The sequence below is a fragment of the Coenobita brevimanus genome, chromosome 26, assembly GCF_032717465.1.
Source record: "Coenobita brevimanus isolate Jiangsu-jjx chromosome 26, ASM3271746v2, whole genome shotgun sequence".
In the NCBI taxonomy this organism is placed as follows: Eukaryota; Metazoa; Arthropoda; class Malacostraca; order Decapoda; family Coenobitidae; genus Coenobita; species Coenobita brevimanus.
The window spans coordinates 10,863,725-10,887,152 of record NC_136979.1 but is presented as its reverse complement, the minus strand read 5'-3'; the positions used below and the strand labels follow the sequence as shown (position 1 = coordinate 10,887,152).

General features: G+C 42.1%; 1 protein-coding gene across 1 annotated transcript in view; it reads left to right on the top strand.

The window, feature by feature from the left end:
* Positions 1-23,428, top strand: part of LOC145393965 (serine/threonine-protein phosphatase 2A 56 kDa regulatory subunit gamma isoform-like) — a 294,483-nt gene that overhangs the window by 230,945 nt on the left and 40,110 nt on the right. Inside the window, exons 8-10 of the mRNA XM_080267941.1 lie at positions 3,300-3,419; positions 9,191-9,318; positions 9,661-9,762. Coding sequence (XP_080124067.1) covers positions 3,300-3,419; positions 9,191-9,318; positions 9,661-9,762 — 350 coding nt within the window. The remainder of the gene's footprint in view (positions 1-3,299; positions 3,420-9,190; positions 9,319-9,660; positions 9,763-23,428) is intronic.

The following is a 23,428-nucleotide window of genomic DNA, read 5'->3' as shown; positions in this document are numbered from 1 at the left end:
ACGGCCAGCAATACCTCTTGCCTTGTCAGCTGCAGCCTCCAGCTCTGCCTCCACTGACTGGGGCTCGCCTGGTACCTTAACCTGCCTGTCCTCAGGTAAACCCTTCATGATGTTGTGCCATGCGTGATTTATTGTTGTTGGGGTAATGTTATCCCAACATTCGACCATCTGATCAATCGCCTGCTTTATCGTAAAGCTCTTCCAGTATTTTAACACCTTTTGTTCTGATTCGGTGTCTGCAGCTGTGGCCTCAGCCGCATCTTCTCCCTCACTGTCAACCAGATTTTGTTTGAGTGAGGTGTCCTTAGTAGCCTGCCGCATCAATCGAAATTGTCGCCTAGAATATACAGCCTTCACCACAGAGATAACCTCTTGATCCAGAGGCTGAATGAGAGGGGTAGTGTTGGGCGGCAGGAACTCCATGATCACATTTGGGTTTCTGACCTCAGAAGAAGTGAATGGCCAGGTGCATTGTCTAATAAGAGCAGTATGTTGAACCTAATATTGTTGGGCTTGCAAAACTCCTCAACATCGCCGAGAAAACATTCTTTAAACCAGTCGAGGGATAGTTTGGCCGACATGTACCCTTTCTTAGACGACAACCAGTTCACATTAAGTTTTTTCATGTGATGTCCAGTGTAAGCTCTTGGTTTTTTTGCTCGGTGGACAACTGTAGGCTTGAGGCGGCAGGTACCTGATGCATTCATTGCAGACAAAAGGGTACGTCTCTCTTTTATTGCCTTCCTCCCACGCACTCTAGCAGACTTGGAAGTTATGAAAGTGCAACGGGGCATTGCTTTCCAGTACAGATTTGTCTCATCCATATTGAAGATTTGATCAGGGATATATTGGCCAGCTTCAGTGATTTTCCTGAGTGTTTCTGGGTACATATATGCGCGGCATCCACTTGCATCCTTACCACTTATTTTAACATTTGTCACCTTATGCCTCATCATAAACCTATCTACCCACCCCTTTGAAGCGAGAAACACTGGTGGGGTTTCAATTCGAAGTTTCTCAGCCACGCTTCGATAGATCTATTTGGCTGTCTCCATGGTTTCTTTAGTGTCCACAGCTGAGTTTCGCCTAGCCTGTCTCTCTAGATATCGACTTAATAATTGTTCTGTCTTCAGGAGCACATGTTTGAACTTCTTCTTGCGTTTGAGGCAGCAGCTGAAGGAGCAAGTTTCATGTGTTTCTCAATATGTTCTTTTTTTTTAAATAAATGCCTCTCACAGTAGATTCATTCACTCCAAACTTCTTTGCTACTCCTCTCTTTGTCTTGCCACCATCAATAAGCATGCAGATCTCTAGTTTCTGGGCACATGTCAGGTTTATTCGTGGCTTTATCTCCCGTGAACTTCCTGCCGCCTTCCGCTCGGTGATGGTGGGTGGTTTTTTGTGTGGTCTGTCAGCCATTATATCACACACACAAAAAAAAGTGTAAGGAATTCCTCTTTCACTGTTGGCAGAGAGCTAACACGCATTCAACTGAAATGGCGGAACGGTTGGGGAGCATCAGCCAATCACCAGTTCCATTTGGTACTGAAACCTTCAGCCACAGCCTTCCATGCTTCAGGCATTACAGGGCACTTCATGACTTCAGCAGAATAGTCCTCTGTGATGGCCTTGCAGACTTCTATGATGAGGATGGAAATTGTGTTGGAAGCTACTCTGAATCCACACTGAAAAGACATGTAACTGTTCCCAGTAGCTAGATATCGAAGGGTAATAGCAAGCTTCAGACCTGGTTCCAATGCCTTCCTCCAAAATGTGTCCTGCTTCTCTGTTCTTGGTCCCACTTTGGCAAGAATTTCCTCAGATATTGCAGGGTCCATTCTTAAGAAATTCCTGAAGCCAGTCACATCTTCTGTTGTAAGTTCATTCATTAACTTCTCATATTGGCCATGCAGGGGTCTTCTGAGAAGTCGAGGTTTAACCCGCAGCCATTTCCTCTTTTGTCTTCTTTTTCTTCTCTGTTCTTCTTCTTGGCTCTGTGTTAACACAATCATTTTCTCTGCCAGTAGGTCTATTTCAGCTGTAGCCAACTGCAGTCATAGTAATTCAGCATCCTCTGAAGAAATATACGTCTTGTCTGTTGATGTTCGCTCTCCGAAGTAAGTAGTAGAATGAGGAACAGCCTCTTCGGTGTTCTTTTATGTGCATCGTGAGGCAGCACTGACTGCTGTCTGGCGATGATCAGAAAAGACCGCCTTGGAGATCGTCTGGGTCCTTCTAGGCACCGTGTAAATCCGTCTTCCTCCGTATGTTTCGGCTTTAGTCTGGTGCCATCTGCACATACACTGGGAACATCTCCGGCAAGGACCTGCTAGCGACCGCGGTCTGCTGGGAAGAGACCCTAATTTTCCATTTGCCTGCCATGCTCCGACAGGCTTCAATGACGTCACAGCATCTTGATATGCCGGATCACCACGGATAGCCAAAATGTCTCGTCCGGCTTCATCCGCCGTTTCATCTGTAAATGTGTGACAGAGGCCTTATCGTGTGCATCTCGTCCAGTCAGCATGAACCCATCAATTTCTCAGCCACATCAACTTCCATGTTTCACATCTCACACTAATGTATCATGTCCATGTACCTTGGTTACACTCCTTCCACTCACATTTACTTTTTTCACCACCCTGTTGAAATGACCTGTCTTGTTATGTTACCATGATCTTTTAACTGTAATCAGTCAGTCAGTCACCAACCTGTCTATCTCCATTATCTCCATATGACCATGCCATCTTCTACCATATTATAAACAGACTTCATGATTCCCTAGCTTTACTTTCACAAATTGCTGTCTCTTATCCTGTCCACTGTACACTTAAGAAACACACATTTCTCAGCAGGCCATTTTTATTGCTCTTACCCATTATTTCACTCAGGGCATACCAGTCCGTCGCACAAATATGTGTTATATTGAGCGCTAACACACCTTCATGCAATCCTCATAGAGTCTCTAGAATTGCTCCTGTTTCATATCAAGAGCTTAATAGCATCAGCCACCTTTCCTTCAGAGCTAGTCAGGCATGGGAGGTAGATCCAGAAAACTGGAGGTGTGAATGATGTGTGAATGGTTGTTAGGCCCATTTCACTGGGTATGCTGAGCTGATAAATTCTCCCACTTTTGTATTTTGTCCATGTTTCTTGATCCTGCCCCATCCATCCATAGGAGGGGAAAAAAGTTCAGGATGATAATGAAGATGATTTTAGAGTACTGCACTTCATGGAATTAATACTTTTATAATAGAGGGATTAATTAACATAATTTGAAATTATTGTTTGCCTTGCAGGTGATGTTTTTAAACGAGCTTGAAGAAATCTTAGATGTAATTGAACCCAATGAATTTGTTAAGGTGATGGTTCCATTGTTTCGCCAACTGTCAAAATGTGTTTCATCACCACACTTTCAGGTATGTTGCTGGCAGATATTTAAGAATAATGAAACCTTTTAGAGTACAGGTAAGCCCTAAATTCACGTGAACTTTTTTCACGCGATTTCGGTTATCCACGAATTTTTCGTACAATAATTTAAACAAAATTATAGTATTCAGATAAATAATTTTAATATACGAGAAATAAATAAAATATAAAAATGCCTACCTGCTGCCCGTGTGCATACATATATGTATGTGTGTGTGTGTGTGTGTGTGGGAGGTCAATCTACCACGCACCACACGGTCAGTTTGAATCTGACGGTCGAACCATGCATGACTCGCAAATCATTATTTGTGGCTTATTTTTCTGCCTTCCAGTGATTGCTTGCCTTGTCTGCCAACATGGGGCCTAGCGTAGTGCTAGTGATGCATGTGGTAACACACCAAAATGGACTAGTAAAGTGATGTTGCTGACAGAGAAAGTTAAAGTGTTGGGCAGACTTAAGGGAGGAATGTCGGCGACAATTCTCCGTCAGGACGATTCCCCGTCATTTATTTACATACCAGTTTATTCAGCAAGTACAGTACACTAGTTTTTTACTTATATGAGTTATAAAATCCCCCTGAAAATTAGTTACTAAAGTATTAATTAATCAATAATAAGTATATTTATAGAGTGACAGAAAATCGTCCATGTTTTGATGGTGAATTGACTTCGTGGTGAATTGTCTCTGAACTGTGTGTTTGGGGTGAGTCAACTGTTCCAAACAATAAAGAAGGCAGAACGTAGCATATGGGAGGCAGTGAGGGCTAGTGCACCAGACTGTGCTGAAGTGTCTCCACCCACGCCTGTAAACTGGCTCTGAACCGTATGGTTGGGGTGAATGAGTCAACTGTTTGGACAATAAAGAAGGCAGAATGCAACATATGAGAGGCAGTAAGGGTGCACCAGATTGTTGAAGTGTCTCCACCTACGCCTGTGTTTGTCAGGTTTCAGTGTTAAATTTTTTACATTTTTGTTGTTTTTCATACTTTATGCTAGTTTATAAGGTGTATGTAGTGCATAAACAGTATTATTCAGATGTAATATACGTATAGACGTGTAATTATGTGCACACAAGGGCAGAACATATACGCAAATTTACCACATACGCGAAGGGTCTGGGAACGTAACCCTCGCGTGAATTAAGGGCTTACCTGTAGTTTAATTTAACTTGCAATATTAAAAATGTAACTCACTGCAAAACATAGAATATTAAAAAGTAAAATGTTGAAACTCATTAACACGAAACTAAAATTTGCATTAATTTTTATGACATTATTACATTTTGTGTTATATATAATATATAATAAATGCAGTGATCAGTGTGTAACATATGCTGTATTCTTTGAACAAAGGTTTTATCCAGTATATACTATGTTATTTTGTCTAGCATTGTGGTTATTCGTGAGACTGTATACTCACCATTTACCATTGCCCGGGCTGGAGGGAAGTTATAGTCAGGGCTTCCCATGGGATGAAGACTTGTCTTTGTAGTAGTAGTAGTAATTGTTCCCTAGGCAGTCTGGCCGAACAGTCGAGTCCTTAACCTGCCCCGTCCCGTCGATGTATGGGTACGTTGCAACATTTTGCATTTGTCAGTCCCGGCGACGTAGTGGTACGTCGTGCAATTGCAAGGTCCCTAATTTGCACAATTTTCAATTTTCGCACGTGATTTTTCATACGTATACACGGGACACCTTCCTCTGTTCCTCTTCAAGATGCCAAGCAGGGACAATGCCTTACACCGCAAAACCTCCCCCCTCCCCCCCTCATGCCATTGTCTCGGCAATTCACCTGTTACCAGTGACCTGGCCAGTAAAGATATTCAGGGCCAGAGTGATTCCCCAATCGATGACAATGTGTAGGACAAAGTTTACATAGCATTAGAGGAAGAAACAGTCAGAAATAATGATCAGGTAATGTGGCAAAAAAAGGTCAGCTATGGTGATGAGTTAGTGAGTGAAACAATGCTTATAATGCCTATATTACTGTTTGAAAACCAATATACTCTTGTACTAAATATAAATTCGTACCAAGTAAATAAATAAATGCTGTTTATGAGTGGTGTGAAATAGTTACCCTCCCATAAAACTCGTTTTCTTTGGTGCCAGCCTGTTAGAAAACCCAGTCAGGTAAGGAGGTACTCGTACCTGGATCGAGTATTTTAAACCTCAGGTGAGCGATTTCTCTATGAATTTTCGATGTTTCTCACCAAAAGCGGAGGTTTTAGCCAAAAAAAAAAAAAAATTCAAAAATACCTCGGGATTGGGGGGTGTCAGAGGTGTGAAATAGCTCGGGACGTGACAGGTTAAGGAAGGCCATGGCCAAGACCGGGCTTTCCCACAGAGCTCTCAAGGAGTGTATGTTGTGTTGTTGGTGTAGGTGATTGTGTGCAATGCAGTCTTCCATAATGTGCTTAATAGTATGGGGTGCTGTGTTACATTTTGGACAGACATCAGCAATGGAGTCATCCAGTCTCTACTGGTAACTTAAGAGGGCTGGATGATGCTCACATCTCAGCTTGGCCAGGTGGACCCTGTCCTCACGAGGGAGCTAGGATTCAGAAGGGTGGATTTCAGGAGGCCGTGCATGTAGCTGTGTGTTGTCTTTAAGTGACTGAATGGAGCGGCAAGTGATTTGGGTATGGATATGCTTCTGGAAGCTGGTCTGAGGCGGGCGAGGAGGGGAGAGATGACAGTATTTGTGTATGATATCGTGTGCTGGCTGTTGTTTTGATGTTCCTTGGTGTGTGTAGATGTGCTGCCATGTAGTGTAGTGGATGTTGTGGGTTTGTGGAGGTTGCAGCAAGAATTTGGGTGCCTCTCATGTTTAGGTGGTCCTTGACTTTGAGGACTTTGGTTTCTTGTTGTAGGTGGTCTGTGGGTGTAGTAGCTGTGCAGTCTGTGATTATTATTAGGGCCTTGTTCTGTATGGTCTGTAGAGTGTTGTAGTGTGTTTTAGTGAAGTTAGGAGCCCAAGCAGGGCTTGCATAATTCATCACTGAACGTATGTATTGTTTGTTTACTGTGGTGGTGGTTTCTTTGTTGTGTCCAAATGTTGTATGGGCAAGTGACCTCAAGGCATTGAGTCTTGGTGTTGTTTTATTTTGAATGTTTGTGACGTGTTGTTAAAATGACATTGATGTATGTTACACCAAGGATTTTGTGTGTGTGTGTGGTAGGGGAGTGTTGTTTATGATGAGGTGTGGAATGTGACTGTGTTCTGCTGTCCAGTTTGTGAGAAGAGTCACTGTAGATTTGGCTGGGACTATTTTGAGCCTGTTTGTAGTGAACAATTTGTGTAGTGTGTTGAGGTAAGGTTGGAGGATGTGTGCAGCTGTGTTTGCATTATGGTGTACTTGTAAGTGTTTGTTATTTGCATAAGAAGCTATGTGTATCTGTGGTGTGTGGGGTGTGGGTATGTTGTGCGTATGTTGTGCATGTATAGGTTAAAGTGTGTAGAGGACAAAACAGATCCTTCGTAGTTTGCGACTTTGGCGCTAGACTGCTACTCTTGCAGTATAGCATAGCTTTGAACTACCACCATAATGCCAGATGGCAGATGTTCATTCAACATGAAAGCAAATTATGACTTGTCCCCCAACCAGGAGTGGAAGTGGAAGGTGAGCAAAAAGTAAGGCTCACAAATGTACAAATATTGTACAGTAATTCCTCTCTTAATAATGCTGATGCTTACCCCAGAACTACCCTGTTAAGTGAATGAATATTGCTTTCAGTGATCGTTAAGACTGTGGTGTGTGTGGATGGTGAATTGAGCTAATTTTTCTGTCTGAATGTTGGATTGGAACGGAGATGTGTCGTGTCTCCATGGTTGTTCAATCTGTACATGGAGTTATAAAAGAAATACAAGTTAGGGTAGTGGATGTGGGAGTGGCCCAAATGAGAGAGGACATTGTTTGGAATCTTCGTGTTCTGTTGTTTGTAGATGATACTGTATTATTAAGGGAAGACAAAGGAAAACTGCAAGACTTGGTGGATGAGTTTGGGAGAGTGTGTAAGAAGCAGAATCTAATGGTGAATGTAGGGAAGAGTAAAGTTGTGGTCTTCGAGAGAAGTGAAGTTACTGAATGCACAGTGAGGTCGGTGAGGTTGGATGATGAGGAAATGAGAAATGTGAGTGCATTTAAATACTTGGGTAGTGTGATGAGTAAGGATGGAAGTTAAGAGGATGAAGTACTTGAAAGGGTACAGCAGGGTAGAAAGGTTGCAGGGTCTTTGAAAGCAGTGATAAGAAATAGAGATGTGCGCATTAAAATAAAAAAGTCACTGCATGATAGTATTGTGATACTAACTCTAACATAGAAGCAAAGTTTTGGCCTTGTTGGAAGGACACAAGTAGAGTTATTTGAGAGGAACATGTGGAGCTACATGGAGAGACAGACCGACACATGAAGAAGTGAAGGAACATTGTGGTGTGGATGTGATAAAAAGCATTAGGAGAAATATGTTGAAGTGGTTTGGCCATGTGGAGAAATTGGAGAACGAGAAACTCATGAGGAGAATGTATATGAGTGAGGTGGAGAGGGGGAGACTGAGGATGAGATGGTGAGATGAGGTGGAGAGGTATATGAGAGAGGGGTGTGTGAGCTGGGGGGAGGGCAGCAAAATGATCAGGGGAGTGGGTGACATGGAAGTGATTTGTTTGTGGCCACCCCTTTTTGGATTAAGGCTTCTCACTATAGATAGATAGATAGATAGAAGAAATGTTATAATTTCAGTTATTTAAAAACCTTGGCTGTTGTTAAGTATCAGAATCTTACAAGGTGTATATGTTAAATGGCAGCTTGAAGAAAGAACTAATCATCGTCATCATCATCATCATCATCATCATCATCATCCGGACCTCCTTTCCCACCCAAGGGCAGGGTGAGGAGTAGCAATGTACAGACAGCCTTAATTTCCCCAATCCAATGGGCCACACTTCCATTCAATCATCATTCAAGTCCCCAGAGTCGTGGTGCTCATCGGATACACCAAAAACATTCACCATGTTGTGAAGCTTCACATAAATGTATCCGGTAGAGTCAACTAATACATTAAGAGAAACATATTTGTGAACTGTTGCAACCTGACCCATTACTTGTTATCCTGAATGATTAGTAATGAATAATGGCATGTTAAGTGAAAAGTGTTCCAATGTGAGTGAACAGCTGTATACAGTAGTGAAAAATGTGTTCAGTGGAAGTGTGTTAAACAAGGAATTGCTGTGTTTTGTGTTGACTTGGATCCATATACCATATTTTTCATGACTGTTTCCATTTGCATATCAAGAAAGTATGATCTGATAAAAATTTTACATTTATTAAAAATAAAATTTAAAAAATTTTAAAATAAAATAATTTCACATTAAAAATAGATTGACTCTGTTGGATACATTTATGTGAAGCTACAGAATGATGAATGTTTTTGGCATATTAGATAGAGCCAGGATTCCGGGGGCTTGAATGGTGAGTGAATGGAAGCGTGGCCTTTTGAATTGGGCAAATTTGGGCTGTCTGGACATTGCTACTCCTCACCCTTCATTTGGGTGGGAAAGGAGATCCAGATGATGATGAATGATTAAAAACTGTCTTCTTTTCAACTCTGATATCCATCTCCACTTTTTTTTTTTTTTTTTTTTTTTTTTTTTTTTTTCCCCCCCAGTGTATGAGGGTATACTGTGTATAATTTAGTTCTGATCCATATTGTTTACAGATATGCCTGAAATAACATGTATATTATAAACTGACATTTAACATTTTCAGGTTGCAGAGCGGGCTCTCTACTACTGGAATAATGAATATATACTGTCATTGATAAGTGATAATGCGCAAACCATCCTTCCGATTATGTTCCCGGCTTTGTATAAGAACTCTAAATCACACTGGAACAAGTATGTACAATTATTTTCTAATTTTCTAATACATGTCTATTATTAGACTTTGTACTTTTTATATTACTTTTCAATTTGACACTGAAATAGTAAGTAGAATATCATTTATAGAGCCACCACTAATGGAAGGACATGATACAGAAATCAGATTTATTTGGAAGGAATTTTGAAATTATTTCTAACATTAATTTTTTTATTTCCTCTTGTCCATTAGTATTAATCAAAGTATTTATCTTATTGAGATTACCTAGCCATACAGATACTACAGCAACTGTTTCCAAGTAAAGTGACATTATACATTCTTTCCTTTTTGTCACTTGTTATTATTTACCATTTCTGCAGGACCATACACGGATTGATATATAATGCCCTGAAGCTGTTTATGGAAATGAACCAAAAACTCTTCGATGAGTGTACACAACAGTACAAAGCAGAGCGACAAAAGTGAGTATTGCAGCGTTATGATAATCACCATCCTAGCCCAGTGTCTCTTGTATGCATGAAACTGTTCAGTTGTGTTTTTATTGTAGAAATTTCTTGGTTCTTGTTCTCCTTTTTTTTTTTTTTTTTTTTTTTTTTTTTTTTTTTTTAGCCCTTCCTTTCTATTGATGTTTCTTGTAAAATGTTACTCCTCCTCTTTTCTAATAGCTCTTCCCCCCCACCCCCCCCACCCTGGTATGATGTACCGTGTCCTATTCAGTTATGGTTTTGTTGTAAAAATGTCATAGTTCTTCCTCATCAGTCATGTTTTTTGTGTAGAAATTTCACACAAAGATCTGGTGGCAGGTGGTGGGAACCATCATCCTTTCACTTGATGTAGTTTTGCGTACTTCTTCCTTCACCTTTATCACTCTTTTTCTGTGTTTGCCCTCCTCATTTCTTATTTCCCTCATCTTTCCTGTCACTTTTTAATACTCATCTTTTTCAGGTGGCTTTACATTGAATGACAAGCCAAATGGTTTTCCCTAAGCCAGGAAACCATTTACAGTGTCAGATGGTAACCATATAACTAACCCATACATGTTTTCTGTGTGTCAGCAAGTGGGTTGACAGAGGGATAGTGCCCCTCCATCTAAAACAAGTAAAAGACAAATGGCCTTCCCTCTTACGGGATTATGGCCTCTGGCTATAGATAGAGCAGTTTGTTTCATTTCGTTTTTGAAGACTCCAACATGTTTGCATGTGTTGACCTTCGTCACATGATGGCGTCTCTCCATGCTGCTCGATGTCTGGCAACTTCCCTATTCAGTCTCGTATCCATGAGGTCACACTTAGTTACCTCGTCCCAGGTCTTTTTCGGTCTTCCTTTCACAACCCTACCCCTAACATTAACACTTCTCACTTTCTGCACCCAATTCTCATCCCCCGTCTTTTCCACATGCCCAAACCATCTAAGCCTACCTTTCCTTATCAGAACACCAATACACTCCAGTCCCATCCTACCTCTCAACTCCTCCATTGTAAACCTAGCATCCCCTGGCCTCGCACACAGGGATGCTCCATACATGCACCTATCATTGTCATATCTGTATGTTTGAACTTGCGAATATTCTCTTCCTTTACTGCCCAGGTCACACTACCATACAGCATTACACCCCTAATGCATGCCACATACAAATATCCCTTAGCACGTAGGGAGAACTCTCAATGTCAGGAGAGGCAACAGCTCCCTGAACTTCTTCCAACCACTCCTTACCCTAGCCACAGAGCTAGCTCCAGCCCCACCTCCAGCATATAACATGTCTCCCAAATATAGAAACTCTTCCACACACTCAGGAGACTTACCAGCAAGTTCAGTCCGTCTATCTCCACATGCTCTCCCCGACACACCATACACATGAAATCAGCATTATCTCACATTCTACCTCTAATGTTACTACATCTCTTAGCACCCACTTATCACTAACGCTGCACAAGATGGAATTACTTCCCATGTCCTTGTGGCAAATCACACATGGCCACTCTCCTTCTTCTTTGACAGTACTGTCACCAGCCGCAGATACTATCACTTTTGTTGTATCTGCATTTACTCCTAAGCCCTTGTGCCCCATACCATCTCTCCACTTCCCAAATCATTCCTCTGCCTTCCTTTCATTCTGTGCAGTCAACACCAAATCATCAGCATATAACATCTCCCACGTGAATCCATTTCTTAAGTCGCATGAGAGGGCTCCAAGTACCATGATAAACAACAAGGGACTCATGACTGACCCCTGATGCACACCAATATTCACAGAAAACTCATCACTCAAATCTCTATTCGCCCTTACCTGGGTTTAAGCACCCACAAACATGGCCATAATGACCCTAACCAGCCACTCCTTAATCCCAAGCCTTCTCATTGTCCACTTCACCACCACTCTAGGGACTCTCTCAAAATCTTGTGTTCCATATAGGATCAGATATTGTTCATCCTCTCTCTTCATGCAGAGAGAAAATCAGTATTTTTTCCTTAGCCATCCATAATAAATGAAAATCATCGTCATCATCATCATCATCATCTAATCATGTGTTGCCCCACGAGGAGCAGGGGAGCCTGGGGCTAGACAAGTTGGTCCTGACATTTGAGATGAGAGTGACCAGCCTCACTCATCCCTGAGTGGCATTACATGAGCAGTAAGCCCCAGCCACCCCTTGGATGTAAACACACATGGGTTCAATCCAATTGGAGCACCCTAATTACCTTCTAAACCACCAGACACCATAATTAGGTTATGTGGTTACCACCTAGTGCAGTAAATGATTTCTTGGTGTATAGGAAACCATTTGGCTTGTCACTCAGTGTAGAGTCACCCATAGACAGAGGGAAGAGGAAAGAATGAAGGAAAGAACGACTTTGGCGGAAGGAAAGAAAGAAGGAAGAAAGAGAAGAAGGGCAGTCACCCAAGAGCAGAACTACATTGAGTGAGTGGATGGTGAGTGCCCCCACCTACCACCAAATAAATGAAAATACTGTAAATATACACTCAGTCCATGAGTAACTCATGATTGAGTAAAATGTTTTTGTTCTAATGCAGTGAACATAATGCGATGGGTCATATCGTCATGCAGAAAAACTTGAGATCATGCGGGAAGGTAGCTGGCCTGGCAGCGAATTTGAAGGTTGTATGCATTGATGTCAGCCGCCAGACTCGCCATGATTGGCCTGCTTGCATCCGGGTACCTGTTAAACAAAAATTTATGGGTTTCGCAATTTTAGGGGAAGAAAAGCATGGGATCAAGGAGTGGCTGATTAGGGTCGTCATGGTCATGTGTGTGGGTGCTCACACCCAGGTACAGGTGAATGGAGATTTGAGTGATAAGTTTTCCGTGAATGTTGGTGTGCATCAGGGGTCAGTCTTGATCCCCTTGTTGTTTATCATGGCACATGAAGCCCTCTTGCCTGACTTCAGAAATGGACTCACATGGCAGATGTTCAATGCTGATGATGTGGTGTTGGTAGGAGAGAATGAAAAGGGGGCAGTGGAAAGATTTAGGAAGTGGAGAGATGGTTTGGGGCACAAGGCCCTAAGAGTAAATGCAGATAAAACTATTGTGATGGTATCTAGTGCTGGGGGTGGTACTATCACAGAAGAGGGAGAGTGGCCATGTGTAGTTTGTCACAAGGCCATGTGCAGTGTTTGTGATAAGTGGGTGCATAAGAGAGTTAGTGGTATTTGAGGTAGATTGCAAGATAATGCTGATTTCCCTGAGATGTGTCGGGGAGAGCATGTGAAAGGATTGAACTTGCTGGTGAGTCTCTTGAGTGTGTGGAAGATTTTTATTATTTGGGAGATATGTTACATGCTGGAGGTGGGGCAAGAACTAGCTCTGTGGCTAGAGTGAGGAGTGGTTGGAAGTTCAGAGAGCTGTTGCCTCTTCTGACATTGAGAGGGTTCTCCCTAGGTGTTAAGGTATGTGGCATGTGGAGTGTAATGCTGCATGGTAGTGAGACCTGGGCAGTAAAGGAAGAAGATATTCGTGGGCTGAAACGTTAAAAAATGACAATGATTAGGTGGATGTGCAGTGTCTCCTTGAGTGCAAGGCCTGGGGGGACTACTTGTACAGTGGAAGAGTTGAGAGGTAGGATGGGACTGGAGTGTATTGGTGTTCTGATGAGCAAAGGTAGATTGAGATGGTTTGGGCATGTGCAGAGGATGGGGGATGATAATTGGGTGCAGAAAGTGAGAAGGGTTAATGTTGGAGGTACTGTAGGGCGGTGAGAGGTAGACCGAAAAAGATGTGGGATGAGGTCATTGAGTGTGACCTCAGGGTTAAGGGACTAAATAGGGAAGCTGCCAGAGATTAAGCAGCATGGAGAGCCACCATTAGGTGACCAAGGCCAATGCATGCAAGCATGTTGGAGCCTTCAAAAAATGAAAACAAAATGTAACATCAGAAAAAATTTACTTTCATCCATGTGTTCTTCTAAATTAGCATTCAGCTCCACAGTCTTCATTTTAGACTGACTGAGTATACAGCTCCTTTCTCGCACCTCACCGAGTTCTACCCCTTACTCATATTATGGATTTTGCAATTGTAGGGGATGAAATGGAATGAAAATGTTTGGTAATCAGAGGGGGGGGGGGAATTTATCCATGTGTTCTCATAAGTTAGCATTCAGTTCCACATTCTTCTTTGGATTTTGCACATCCCAACTCATCTCAGACTGACTGAGCATACGGCTAGCAGCCCTTTCTTGGTCGCACTGAGTTCTGCCTGCACTGTGCAGCAAGATTTTTTTTGTGTCTGAGTGTTGAGCGAGGACACTGACATGTGATCTGCCCCAGCCACCCAGAAAGCTGCGCATCTTCACATATGCCCAGAAGTATGAGATAGTAAAGGAGTTAGAGCGGGGAAAGAGGCAAGTAGAAATTATGCCCAGAAGTCTGAGTTAGTAAGGAATTAGGGCAGGGAAAGTGGCAAATGAAAATTATGCCTGGAAGTATGAGATAGTAAATGTTTAGAGCAGGGAAAGAGGCAGGTAGAAATAGCAAAAAAGCATGGCATGAATAAAAGCATCATCAAAACGATTTGGAAGGACCAGGAGAAGATAAAGAAGATCGTGCATGGGAACCCTGGTGATGTGAACCTGGCAGCAGTGAAAGTTCATAATGTTGTCCTGAATCTGACCGAGAAACTCACAGGGCATCACGTGGAGCATCAGAGAAAGAATCAGACATATGCCCAGTCAGTCCGAAATGTGTTGGGAATCTTGAAATCAAATGAAGAATGTGAAACTGAACACTATCTTATGAGAACATATGGATGAAAGAGTAATTTTTTTCTGGTTAGCAAACATTTTTGTTCAATTTTGTCCCCAAAAGCTGCAAAATCCATAAATTTTCATATAAGCATACAGCCTAATGTCCCTACCAAAGGTTGCATGATACAAGAGAAGGCGAAACTTTATGACAACAACATTGCGGGTGGGGGTTGGAGGGAGAGTGCCAGGGAGCTACACATCAGTAACACAAGGGTACCCAGCCAAACTTTTGTTTTTGTTAATGCTATTTTTAAGACTCCTAACCCCCACTATTCAACAGGGATGTGTTCCATAAAAAGTGGTTGAACAACGAATTGGTCAAATAACGATCAAATAACAAACCAATTTTTCCCTTAAGATTGTTGAGAAATAGTGGGGTTATGTTCCTGACCACCCTCGTCACTCAAAAGGTATTCAATAAAGATGGAAAAAATAGCAGTATATATGAATGAAAGTGACAATGGGATTTGAGGTGTTTTCTTATAGACCAACGTTCTCAAGGAAAATTAGTACTACATAGTATTATCTCAGATGATTGACATTTGATTTTTGATCAAAAAAATATTGGAGAACAAACGAAATATGCCTACTTAGCGATATTAAAGAAAGCCACCAGAATGCCTTCGATTGCATGTTTATAGACAATCTCGCCGAGTGGACGTGACATCGCCACACCAAACAGACTCAAATGTATTCAATTTAAAACCATAAATAGCAGTGGAAGCCTAACTGGAAGTGCTGAAACCTAACGGGGGCTTTGTCCCCAGAACCTCCCAATGATAATAACCTACCTAACCTAATGCAGACTAAGATGTGCATTCCGTAAAACTGGTGGAAAAACAGTATCGTGCATTAAGAGCGTTCGACGCAATCGTCACCGGGGTTGCCATTTGGTATTTTTCATTTCCAAATGTGGGCCAATTTGGTATTGAAAAATTCATTTGGTAATGAATCAGCATGATCCAGTACCAAACAGATCCTTCACATGTATGAAGATACAGAGGATGGAGACGTTGGATTGTCTGCTGTCTTTGATTAATCTGCTAGCCTACATAGCTTGAACATAATCAGCGTGCTGTTAATTATAAGGAGAGTGCCTATTTCAATATGTAAATATAATTAATGAAGAATAAATGCCTGCTTTAAGAATTTGGTAATGAAAATTCAGGAGTTTGGTAATGTGGCTTAGGTCAGATCTGACAACCCTGATTGTCTCCCGACCATGTGGTGGGGAAACACTCACTCAGGTTGGTGAGCAGATGACTGCGCTTGACAGGGGTAGGATGGAACTGTGGTGGTGATGTAATATTCCACAAGGCCAAAAAGAAATGCAGACGGATGAAGAGGCAACAGGTCAGCAGGGCAGAGCACAGGAGACAGGCAGCTCAGCCAGTCTGTCTGGTGGTGTAGGGTTTGAATTGTCAAAATGGCGGGGATAACCATGTCAGACAATGAAAAGGGTATAGATTTATAAATGTCAAAAAAATGAATTGTCGAATAACGATTGGTTGAAAAACGAGGGTTTGGTGTACATTCATGTTCTTAATTGCAATAATTATATCTTACCTGATGGTGGGTATATGTAGGGGTAATTTATGTGGGGTAGGTGGTAAGAACGGGTACCATTATACACGCAAAAATATTTGCTTGAGTGACGTGAGTTTGAGTAGCACGATCCTTGTCCAGTCCCTATTGTCCACAGTACTCGAGGATTGAGTGTACTACTTAGCAACTCACATTTGAAAATCTAAATCACCAGTTTGATATCAAATGATTAGTTTTCAAACATTAGCATGCCGTGTCCGAGAGCCACATTAACCCTTGCTGCAACAGAGTACACCATTTTGCATCACCGGACGCTTGTTTCACTTTTGACATACATTATTTGCTGTAGGAAATAGCTACCCAGGAAAGGGGATGGGGGAGATGCACACAGTCATATGAAGTACAGTACATCCCCCAAGTATGCGCCTATATGGGCGGTAGAGGACGTCGCGCACTAGGAATTCGCGTACTTCATGGGCAACCCTTGAGACGCCTTTCAGACCTAAGTATTGTGCTGTACAGGGAAACTTATCTAAGACGTATTACCTAAGATAAAGTAAACCAACAAGATTATGGCTTTACAAAATCAACAAGGATATGGCTTAACTAAACCAACAAGAATATGGCTGCTCACCTTAACCCAAGAGGACAACAGGCTTGGTGGAGGTAAGAAGAGGATCCAAGGCAGGATGAGGCTTGTAGCAATCATCTCCTGCATCACCCACCAGACCACCCAACACACCACCTTCCTCACTACTTTCGTCACAAGCACTTTCGACACTTTCACTACCTAATGCACTCACTTCATTCATAAACCTTTCAAAGTCTATTTGTGACGCCTCAGACATTGCATCATCCTCTTGATCCTCCCCAGGATATGGCTCTTCTGATGCTGAAGGGAGTGATTCCTCACTTTGTTCAATCCAAAGGAAATGGGTGATGAGTGTTTGCTTCTGTTTGTTTACTTCCTGGTTATACTTGTCGGTGTAGTAGCGGAAGGTTCTGTCTAGTGAAGACATCACCTTCTCCACCCGCAACTGAGAGCATTCGATGTCCTTGAATTCTTCCTTGAATATATCAAGGGCACACAGTACCCTGCTGATCTCCATCATGGTCAAATCTTCACTCTTCATCACTGGTGTTGCTGCCTTTTCTGCTGCTATCTCCTGCTCTGCGTCGGCCTCGTCCACTCGTTGCACAAGGTGGGCAGAGCGTAGGCACCCATTATCACTTCTTGGGGGGGGGGGGGAAACGTTGCGTACTCGGGGTAGCCCTGGATTTGGTCCACCTTCGCTGCCCGTCTCACTTACAAGGAGTTCAGTTCACATACTAATAAAAAGTACATTAAAATAAAAAATAAACAAAATAAGTCCTCATGTACAAGGGGGATTGCATACTTGGAACTCACGTACTGTGGGGATGTACTGTATTATTTTTTTTAAATGTCTGGGTGCCAGACATAGCATTTTAGACAACTTTGGCATATTGTTATGTAATGTTTCTGTTAGTTGAAGTATTCTGTCTCATTGCATGATTTGTATTAATGTATACTTGCAGCTGAACAAAGAATTCCATGCATTAATTCATCTCAGTAAGTCACCTTTAAGGTCAATGCTTTTAAGTCATTAGAAGCTCTTAGTACTGTACCATATTTTCTGTGTTGGAATATTCGTCAACATTTATGTTGAAAGGAGATAGTGTTTAGTTACATAATTGTGTAGTTTACAGGGGTATCAGTTGGCTGGTTTCTGTGTGTAGGAGAAAAAATTATGGCTTGATTAAAGGAGATAATTATTCATTATTGACTGGAAAGGTCTAGAAGTTCCTTGAAGCAGCCCCCCCTCCCCTTTATTTATGTTTATTTATTTATTTATTCATCTATCTATCTATCTATCTATTGCCAGACGCCTCAATCCCGTTTGGGGTGGCCACAAACAAATCGCCTCCAAGTCGCCCTGTCCCTCGCCATTTCACTGCCCTGCTCCCAACTCACACCCCCCTCTCTCATATACCTCTCCACCCCATCCCTCCATCTCATCCTCGGCCTCCCCCTCCCTCTTCCCCCCTCCACCTCACTCACATACACTGTCTTCGTCAGTCTTTCACCTTCCATCCTCTCGACATGGCCAAACCACCTCAGTATGGTTCATTAATTTTTATTATTTTATTTTATTGTGCCTGATTTCTCACAGTTAATATTGTAGAGATTATTGGGCCTGTATTCTTTCTTCCCTATCCAAGGGATTGGTTTTAATGTTACCATCCAGCAAAATACTGTAAATGGTTTCCTGGGATACAGGCTTGTCAGTGTCGAGTCACATGAAGGTAGTACGACATTGAGCAAATGGATGAATGGTGGCCCTATCTGCCTACCTCACCCTATTCATAAGTGGGAAAAAGAGCCAAGATGATGATGGTCATATGGCAGGCAATGATTCATGTTAAGTAGACAGAGGAAATAATAAGTATGTCATGTGCTAACGACCAGTCTGCACTATGATTAGTAGCGATGCACCCGAGATAAATCCTCTGCAAGCACAAATTGATCGATATCTGTGCCAGCGATAGATGACAGCCTGCTGTGCTGAGGATGGATTCTTTATATTTCCATCAGTTAACAAACAACTTCCATGCTTGTCCTGCCCCTCTTTTTTCACAGCTTTTCATTAAGCAGGTAATGTTATTTGTCCTTTAATAAGAGAACATTTTTAGGTTGATAACTCTCTTGTTAGGATTTAAGAGAGAGAGAGAAAGAAATGGAAAAAGCTGAGAAAGGTGAAACCAGCTTGCTTATGGAACGTATAGAAAACAGCAAAATTGCAAATCAAGGAAATGAAATAGAAAAATTGAGGAGAGAAATGATGAGAAGAAGAAGAAACTGAGGAACTATGAGGAAAGGCAGATATAGTAGTTGCAATACAGGAGGAAAAGTGAGTTCAAGTGGAGTGGCAGAATGAGGAAAAGAAAGAATTAATAAGCTTTAGACAAATTACGGAAGAGCAGAAGTGAGAAAATAAGAAGAAAATAAGAATAGAGCAAGAAGGTGAAGTAACTATGATTGTACAGAAGAAAAAAAATTTGGTGAGACAGTGGGAAGAATTAGGTATGTGATCATATTTGGCGACAATGAGAGAGAACAGAAAATTAAATGGACTAGGGTGAAAGTGGAGGTGGAAAGAGTTAGACAAGTGTTGAATGGCATTAATAATGAGGGCGGAGACTGGGAAAGAGAGATTAATGAAGTGAGATTAGGCCAGTACAGGAAGAGGGAGACCACATCAATAAGAGTGAAACTGAAAATGAAATGTGTTGCCAATGGAATTTTAGATGTTTCATGGAGACTCCGTAGTATAGAAGTTTTTATGAGGAACCATTTAAAAGAGGACAAAAGGGAGAAGTTAAAGTCGCTGCAGGCAGAAACTTATAAGAAACTGGATAAATAAAAAGTGATGAGAGAAGAAGGAACAAAAGTTTTTTGGAGAGTGATCAGTATCAGGGTTGTGTTATATAAAAACAAGGGAGTAATGGGATAAAGGAAGTGGATAGGACAAAAAAAACTAATAAGGAAGTGGGGAAGGTATATGAGAATGCAACTTTGAGACTATGTATAGTAATGTAGGTGGGTTGGGTAATTATATAAAACAGAAGAAACTGGGCATATACTGTATGTCTAACCAAAACCAAGTTGAACAGTGACATTGATACAAAAGTGCTAGGATCAAGTGAAGATATGCAGGTAGGATAGGGGAAAACACTTTGGTGGAATGTGCTGGTTCTATCTATCTATCTATCTATTGCCAGACACCACAATCCCGCAAAGGGTGGCCATTTGACACTGAGTTAGTTGTTTGACAGGGAGGGGCACCAACCCTCCACCAACCCACTTGTTGACACGTAGGGAGCACGTATGGTTTGGTTATATGGTTACCACCCAGCGTTGTAAATGGTTTCTTGGCTTACAGGAAACCATTTGGCTTGTCACTCAATGTAAAGCCACCTGTAAAGGAAAGAAGAGGAATAAGAAGTGACAGGAAAGATAGGAGAAATAGGAAGAGAGGAGGGCAGGCACAGAAAAAGAATGATAAAAGCTAAAGAAAAAACAGCAAGAAGGATAGATCTTCGAAATAACATTGTAGAGGCAATAGTGGTGGAAATACAAGAAGATCAGAGTTCTTTGAAAGCAGTGATAAGAAACAGGGAAATGAACATGGAAGTAAAAAAGTTGCTGCATGATAGTATTGTGATACCAAATCTAATATATGGAAGTGAAACTTGGACCTTGTTGGAAGGGCACAAGTCAAGAATTAGAGCAGTGGATATGAGTTATCTGAAAGGAGCATGTGGAGTTACATGGAGAGACAGGCTAACAAATGAGGAAGCTAAGGAGCGTTTTGGTGTGGATGTGGATGTGATAGAAAGTGTTTGGAGAAATACATTGAGGTGGTTTGGCAATGTGGAGAGGATGGAGAGCAAGAGACTAGCGAGGACAGTGTATGTGAGTGAAGTGGAGGTGGGGAGAGGAAGAGGGAGGTCACTGCAGGGTATGGCCCTGCAGTGTGATTGTCTGTGGTTGATGGGTGTGCTTGACCATGGTAATTGCTCGGCTGTGGTTTATAGGTCTGCATGACCAGATAGAGTGGTGTAAAACAGCAGGAATAAGTGTTATACGAAGTATTGTAGTGGCCATTCACAATGGCTTTCAAAGTTAGGGTATGTATGAAAGGGGGGCGAGGGGAGAAGTCCATTATCTAGACAGATCCACTATCCAGACATGCATTTGGCTCTGTTACATCGAATAATTGAGGGAAAAATGTTCCTTTACTTGACGCAACTTATTCGAAAATTGAGGACTGATAGTACTGTACTGAACAGTGCTCCCTTAACATCCATAGGGGTTAGGTAACAGAGACATCCGCATATGTTAAAAATCCACGGATATCTGCTGTTCCCCCAAAAAACACCCCTGGACCCCCCTTAACCCTTTGGCTGCGGCAGCTGTGATGACAGCGTACTGACTGTGCTTGCAGTGGAGAAATAGGAAAAAAATTGTGTGTTTTCAACTTGTGTTTTAACCCACTTATCGTTAATTTTGAGAGCTAAAATTTTTGTGAGATAAACGTCAATCTTTCTACTATTGTTTGCAACAAACTGTATGTCCGTAGGCACTCCAAACACAGAGAATGATTTGAGGGAATACAAGGTATGTTTTGACTGTCCGATGCAAGAAATAGCCCAGGGAGGTAAAAATTTCCACCAAACCACAAGATTTTTTCCATACAAATTAGAGTTACAGCCGCATTACGTCATCACAGTAATTGCAATAATAATAAAACACTTCTCGTCAGTCTCCTATGATTTTGTTGTGATATTCCAGTGTTTATGTTAGACTTTAGTGAAACTAACGATGCGAGGAAAATCATTACAAACTTTATCAGACTTCATGAGTGACTTTTATTACCACTTACTGTTATAAAGCATATTGATATAATGTCATGTCGTTTCATAGCATTGCCGCACAGTCTGCAACTGCAGAAATGGTCACTAGCTAATGTTCTTAGCATCATGACTTCTCTGATTATTGCAAAAATATCATTAAATCACTTGTATTTTATCACAGTAAGTCACAGTATAATATAAAATAACACTTTCAGCCATGCTCGTTTGATTTCAGTGTGATTTGGGTGTGTATTGTTTATTGCTTCGTATTATGAGAGAGAGCAGGGGGGGGGGGAGCACACTGGTTTAGACCAGCTCATCGAGGGGTATGAGAGAGAGGAGGGGGGGGGGAGGCAGCAAACTGGTTTAGGCCAGCTTATCAAGGGTACATGAAAGAAAAGAAATACTCCCAGCCTGTCCTAACTTTTCCCCTGATGAATAATGGCATTAATAAATGAAGTGGCCAAAAGGAAGAGTGTTATATTTGATTCACTGGATAATGCCATCACTAAAATAGCCATAAACTCTGCCTAGGATAATGTTACATTTGCAGTGAACAGTGTCAGCAGAGTTCGAGATAAAATGCTTTAGTGACTCCGGTCCCGATACTGTATCCACCTGCGGATATTTAAGACTGTTTATATTATATCCACCCGTTGACATTTAAAACTGTGTATGCTAAAAAACATGGATGTTAAGGGATGACCGTACTGCACAGTACACATAATCCCACGTGGTCTGGTGGTGAATGTCTCCCTCTATGTTCACTCCAGCTTCACCACCTCAGGCTTAATCTCTGCCAAAGATGCTGGAGTAGGTAGTGGAGATGGAGTGGCAGAGGGAGTCAGGTAGACATCCAGTGAGGCCTCTTGTTGAGGGGAGACCTCAGATGGTGGTGCCATGGCCAAGATGCATGGCTGAGATGAAGAAGTAGCTGTGGTAGTGCCTGGCTGGGGTAAACAATGAGAATGTGAGGAAGTAGAAGGCTGGCATGACAGAGGCCAGTACAAGGAGGTCATTGGCTGGGGCGACAGAGGATGACGTGAAGAGGTTGAGGGCTATGGGGACAGAGTGATAGCTTTTACAGGACGAGAAAATGACATGATGGAGGACTACCTGGGGATCCTTCTCAACTGAAGCTTTATCTTACTTGCACAGCCCTGTCGCAGGTAAGTGGCCGTGGCATTGGCAAAGATGGGTCACCAATTAGGATGCTCACAGTAGTTAATAAGGACATCTGCTGCATCACGAACCTGCTGGAGCCACAGGATTTCTGCCATTTCGTCGTCATCATTTTCCTCCTCTTCTTCCTCCACTTCAGGCTCTGTGCTCCCTACATTCATGGACTCCACAGTTTCCCTGTTGGACAGAGCCTGGTACCCATTACCTCCCTCATCTGCTTCCAGCCAGTTGTGGATCGTGTTCTCAGTCACCTGTTCTCCTGTTGCTTCCATGCACCGGATGAAGTCCTGAGCTTTGAAGCTGGTAAAGTCAGTAGTGGCCTCTTCACCCTTGAGGAGCTTGTTCCAACCATGCTCAAGTGTCAGTGCAGAGAGTTTCCTCCAGGCCTGCACCCAGTTGTAGATACAAATTTAAGGGAAAAGCTGGTGATAGGGAGAGCTGGAGCTCCTGTTTCCCTAGCCATGAAACTTATCTTGACCATCCCCTTTGGTGATGCTTTTCCAGTGTACCACCAACATGGAGAGTAGGCCAGCATGCAACCGGAAACGTTTCTCTAACCGTCTCATGCACTACACTACATGCACTTTATATATCACACACCATACCCAATTTCTTCAGTTGATGTATTTTCTGCCATCACTGGCCTCAGTACTAACAAGGCATATAGGCCTGATGGGGTCCCTCCTGTTGTTCTCAAGAACT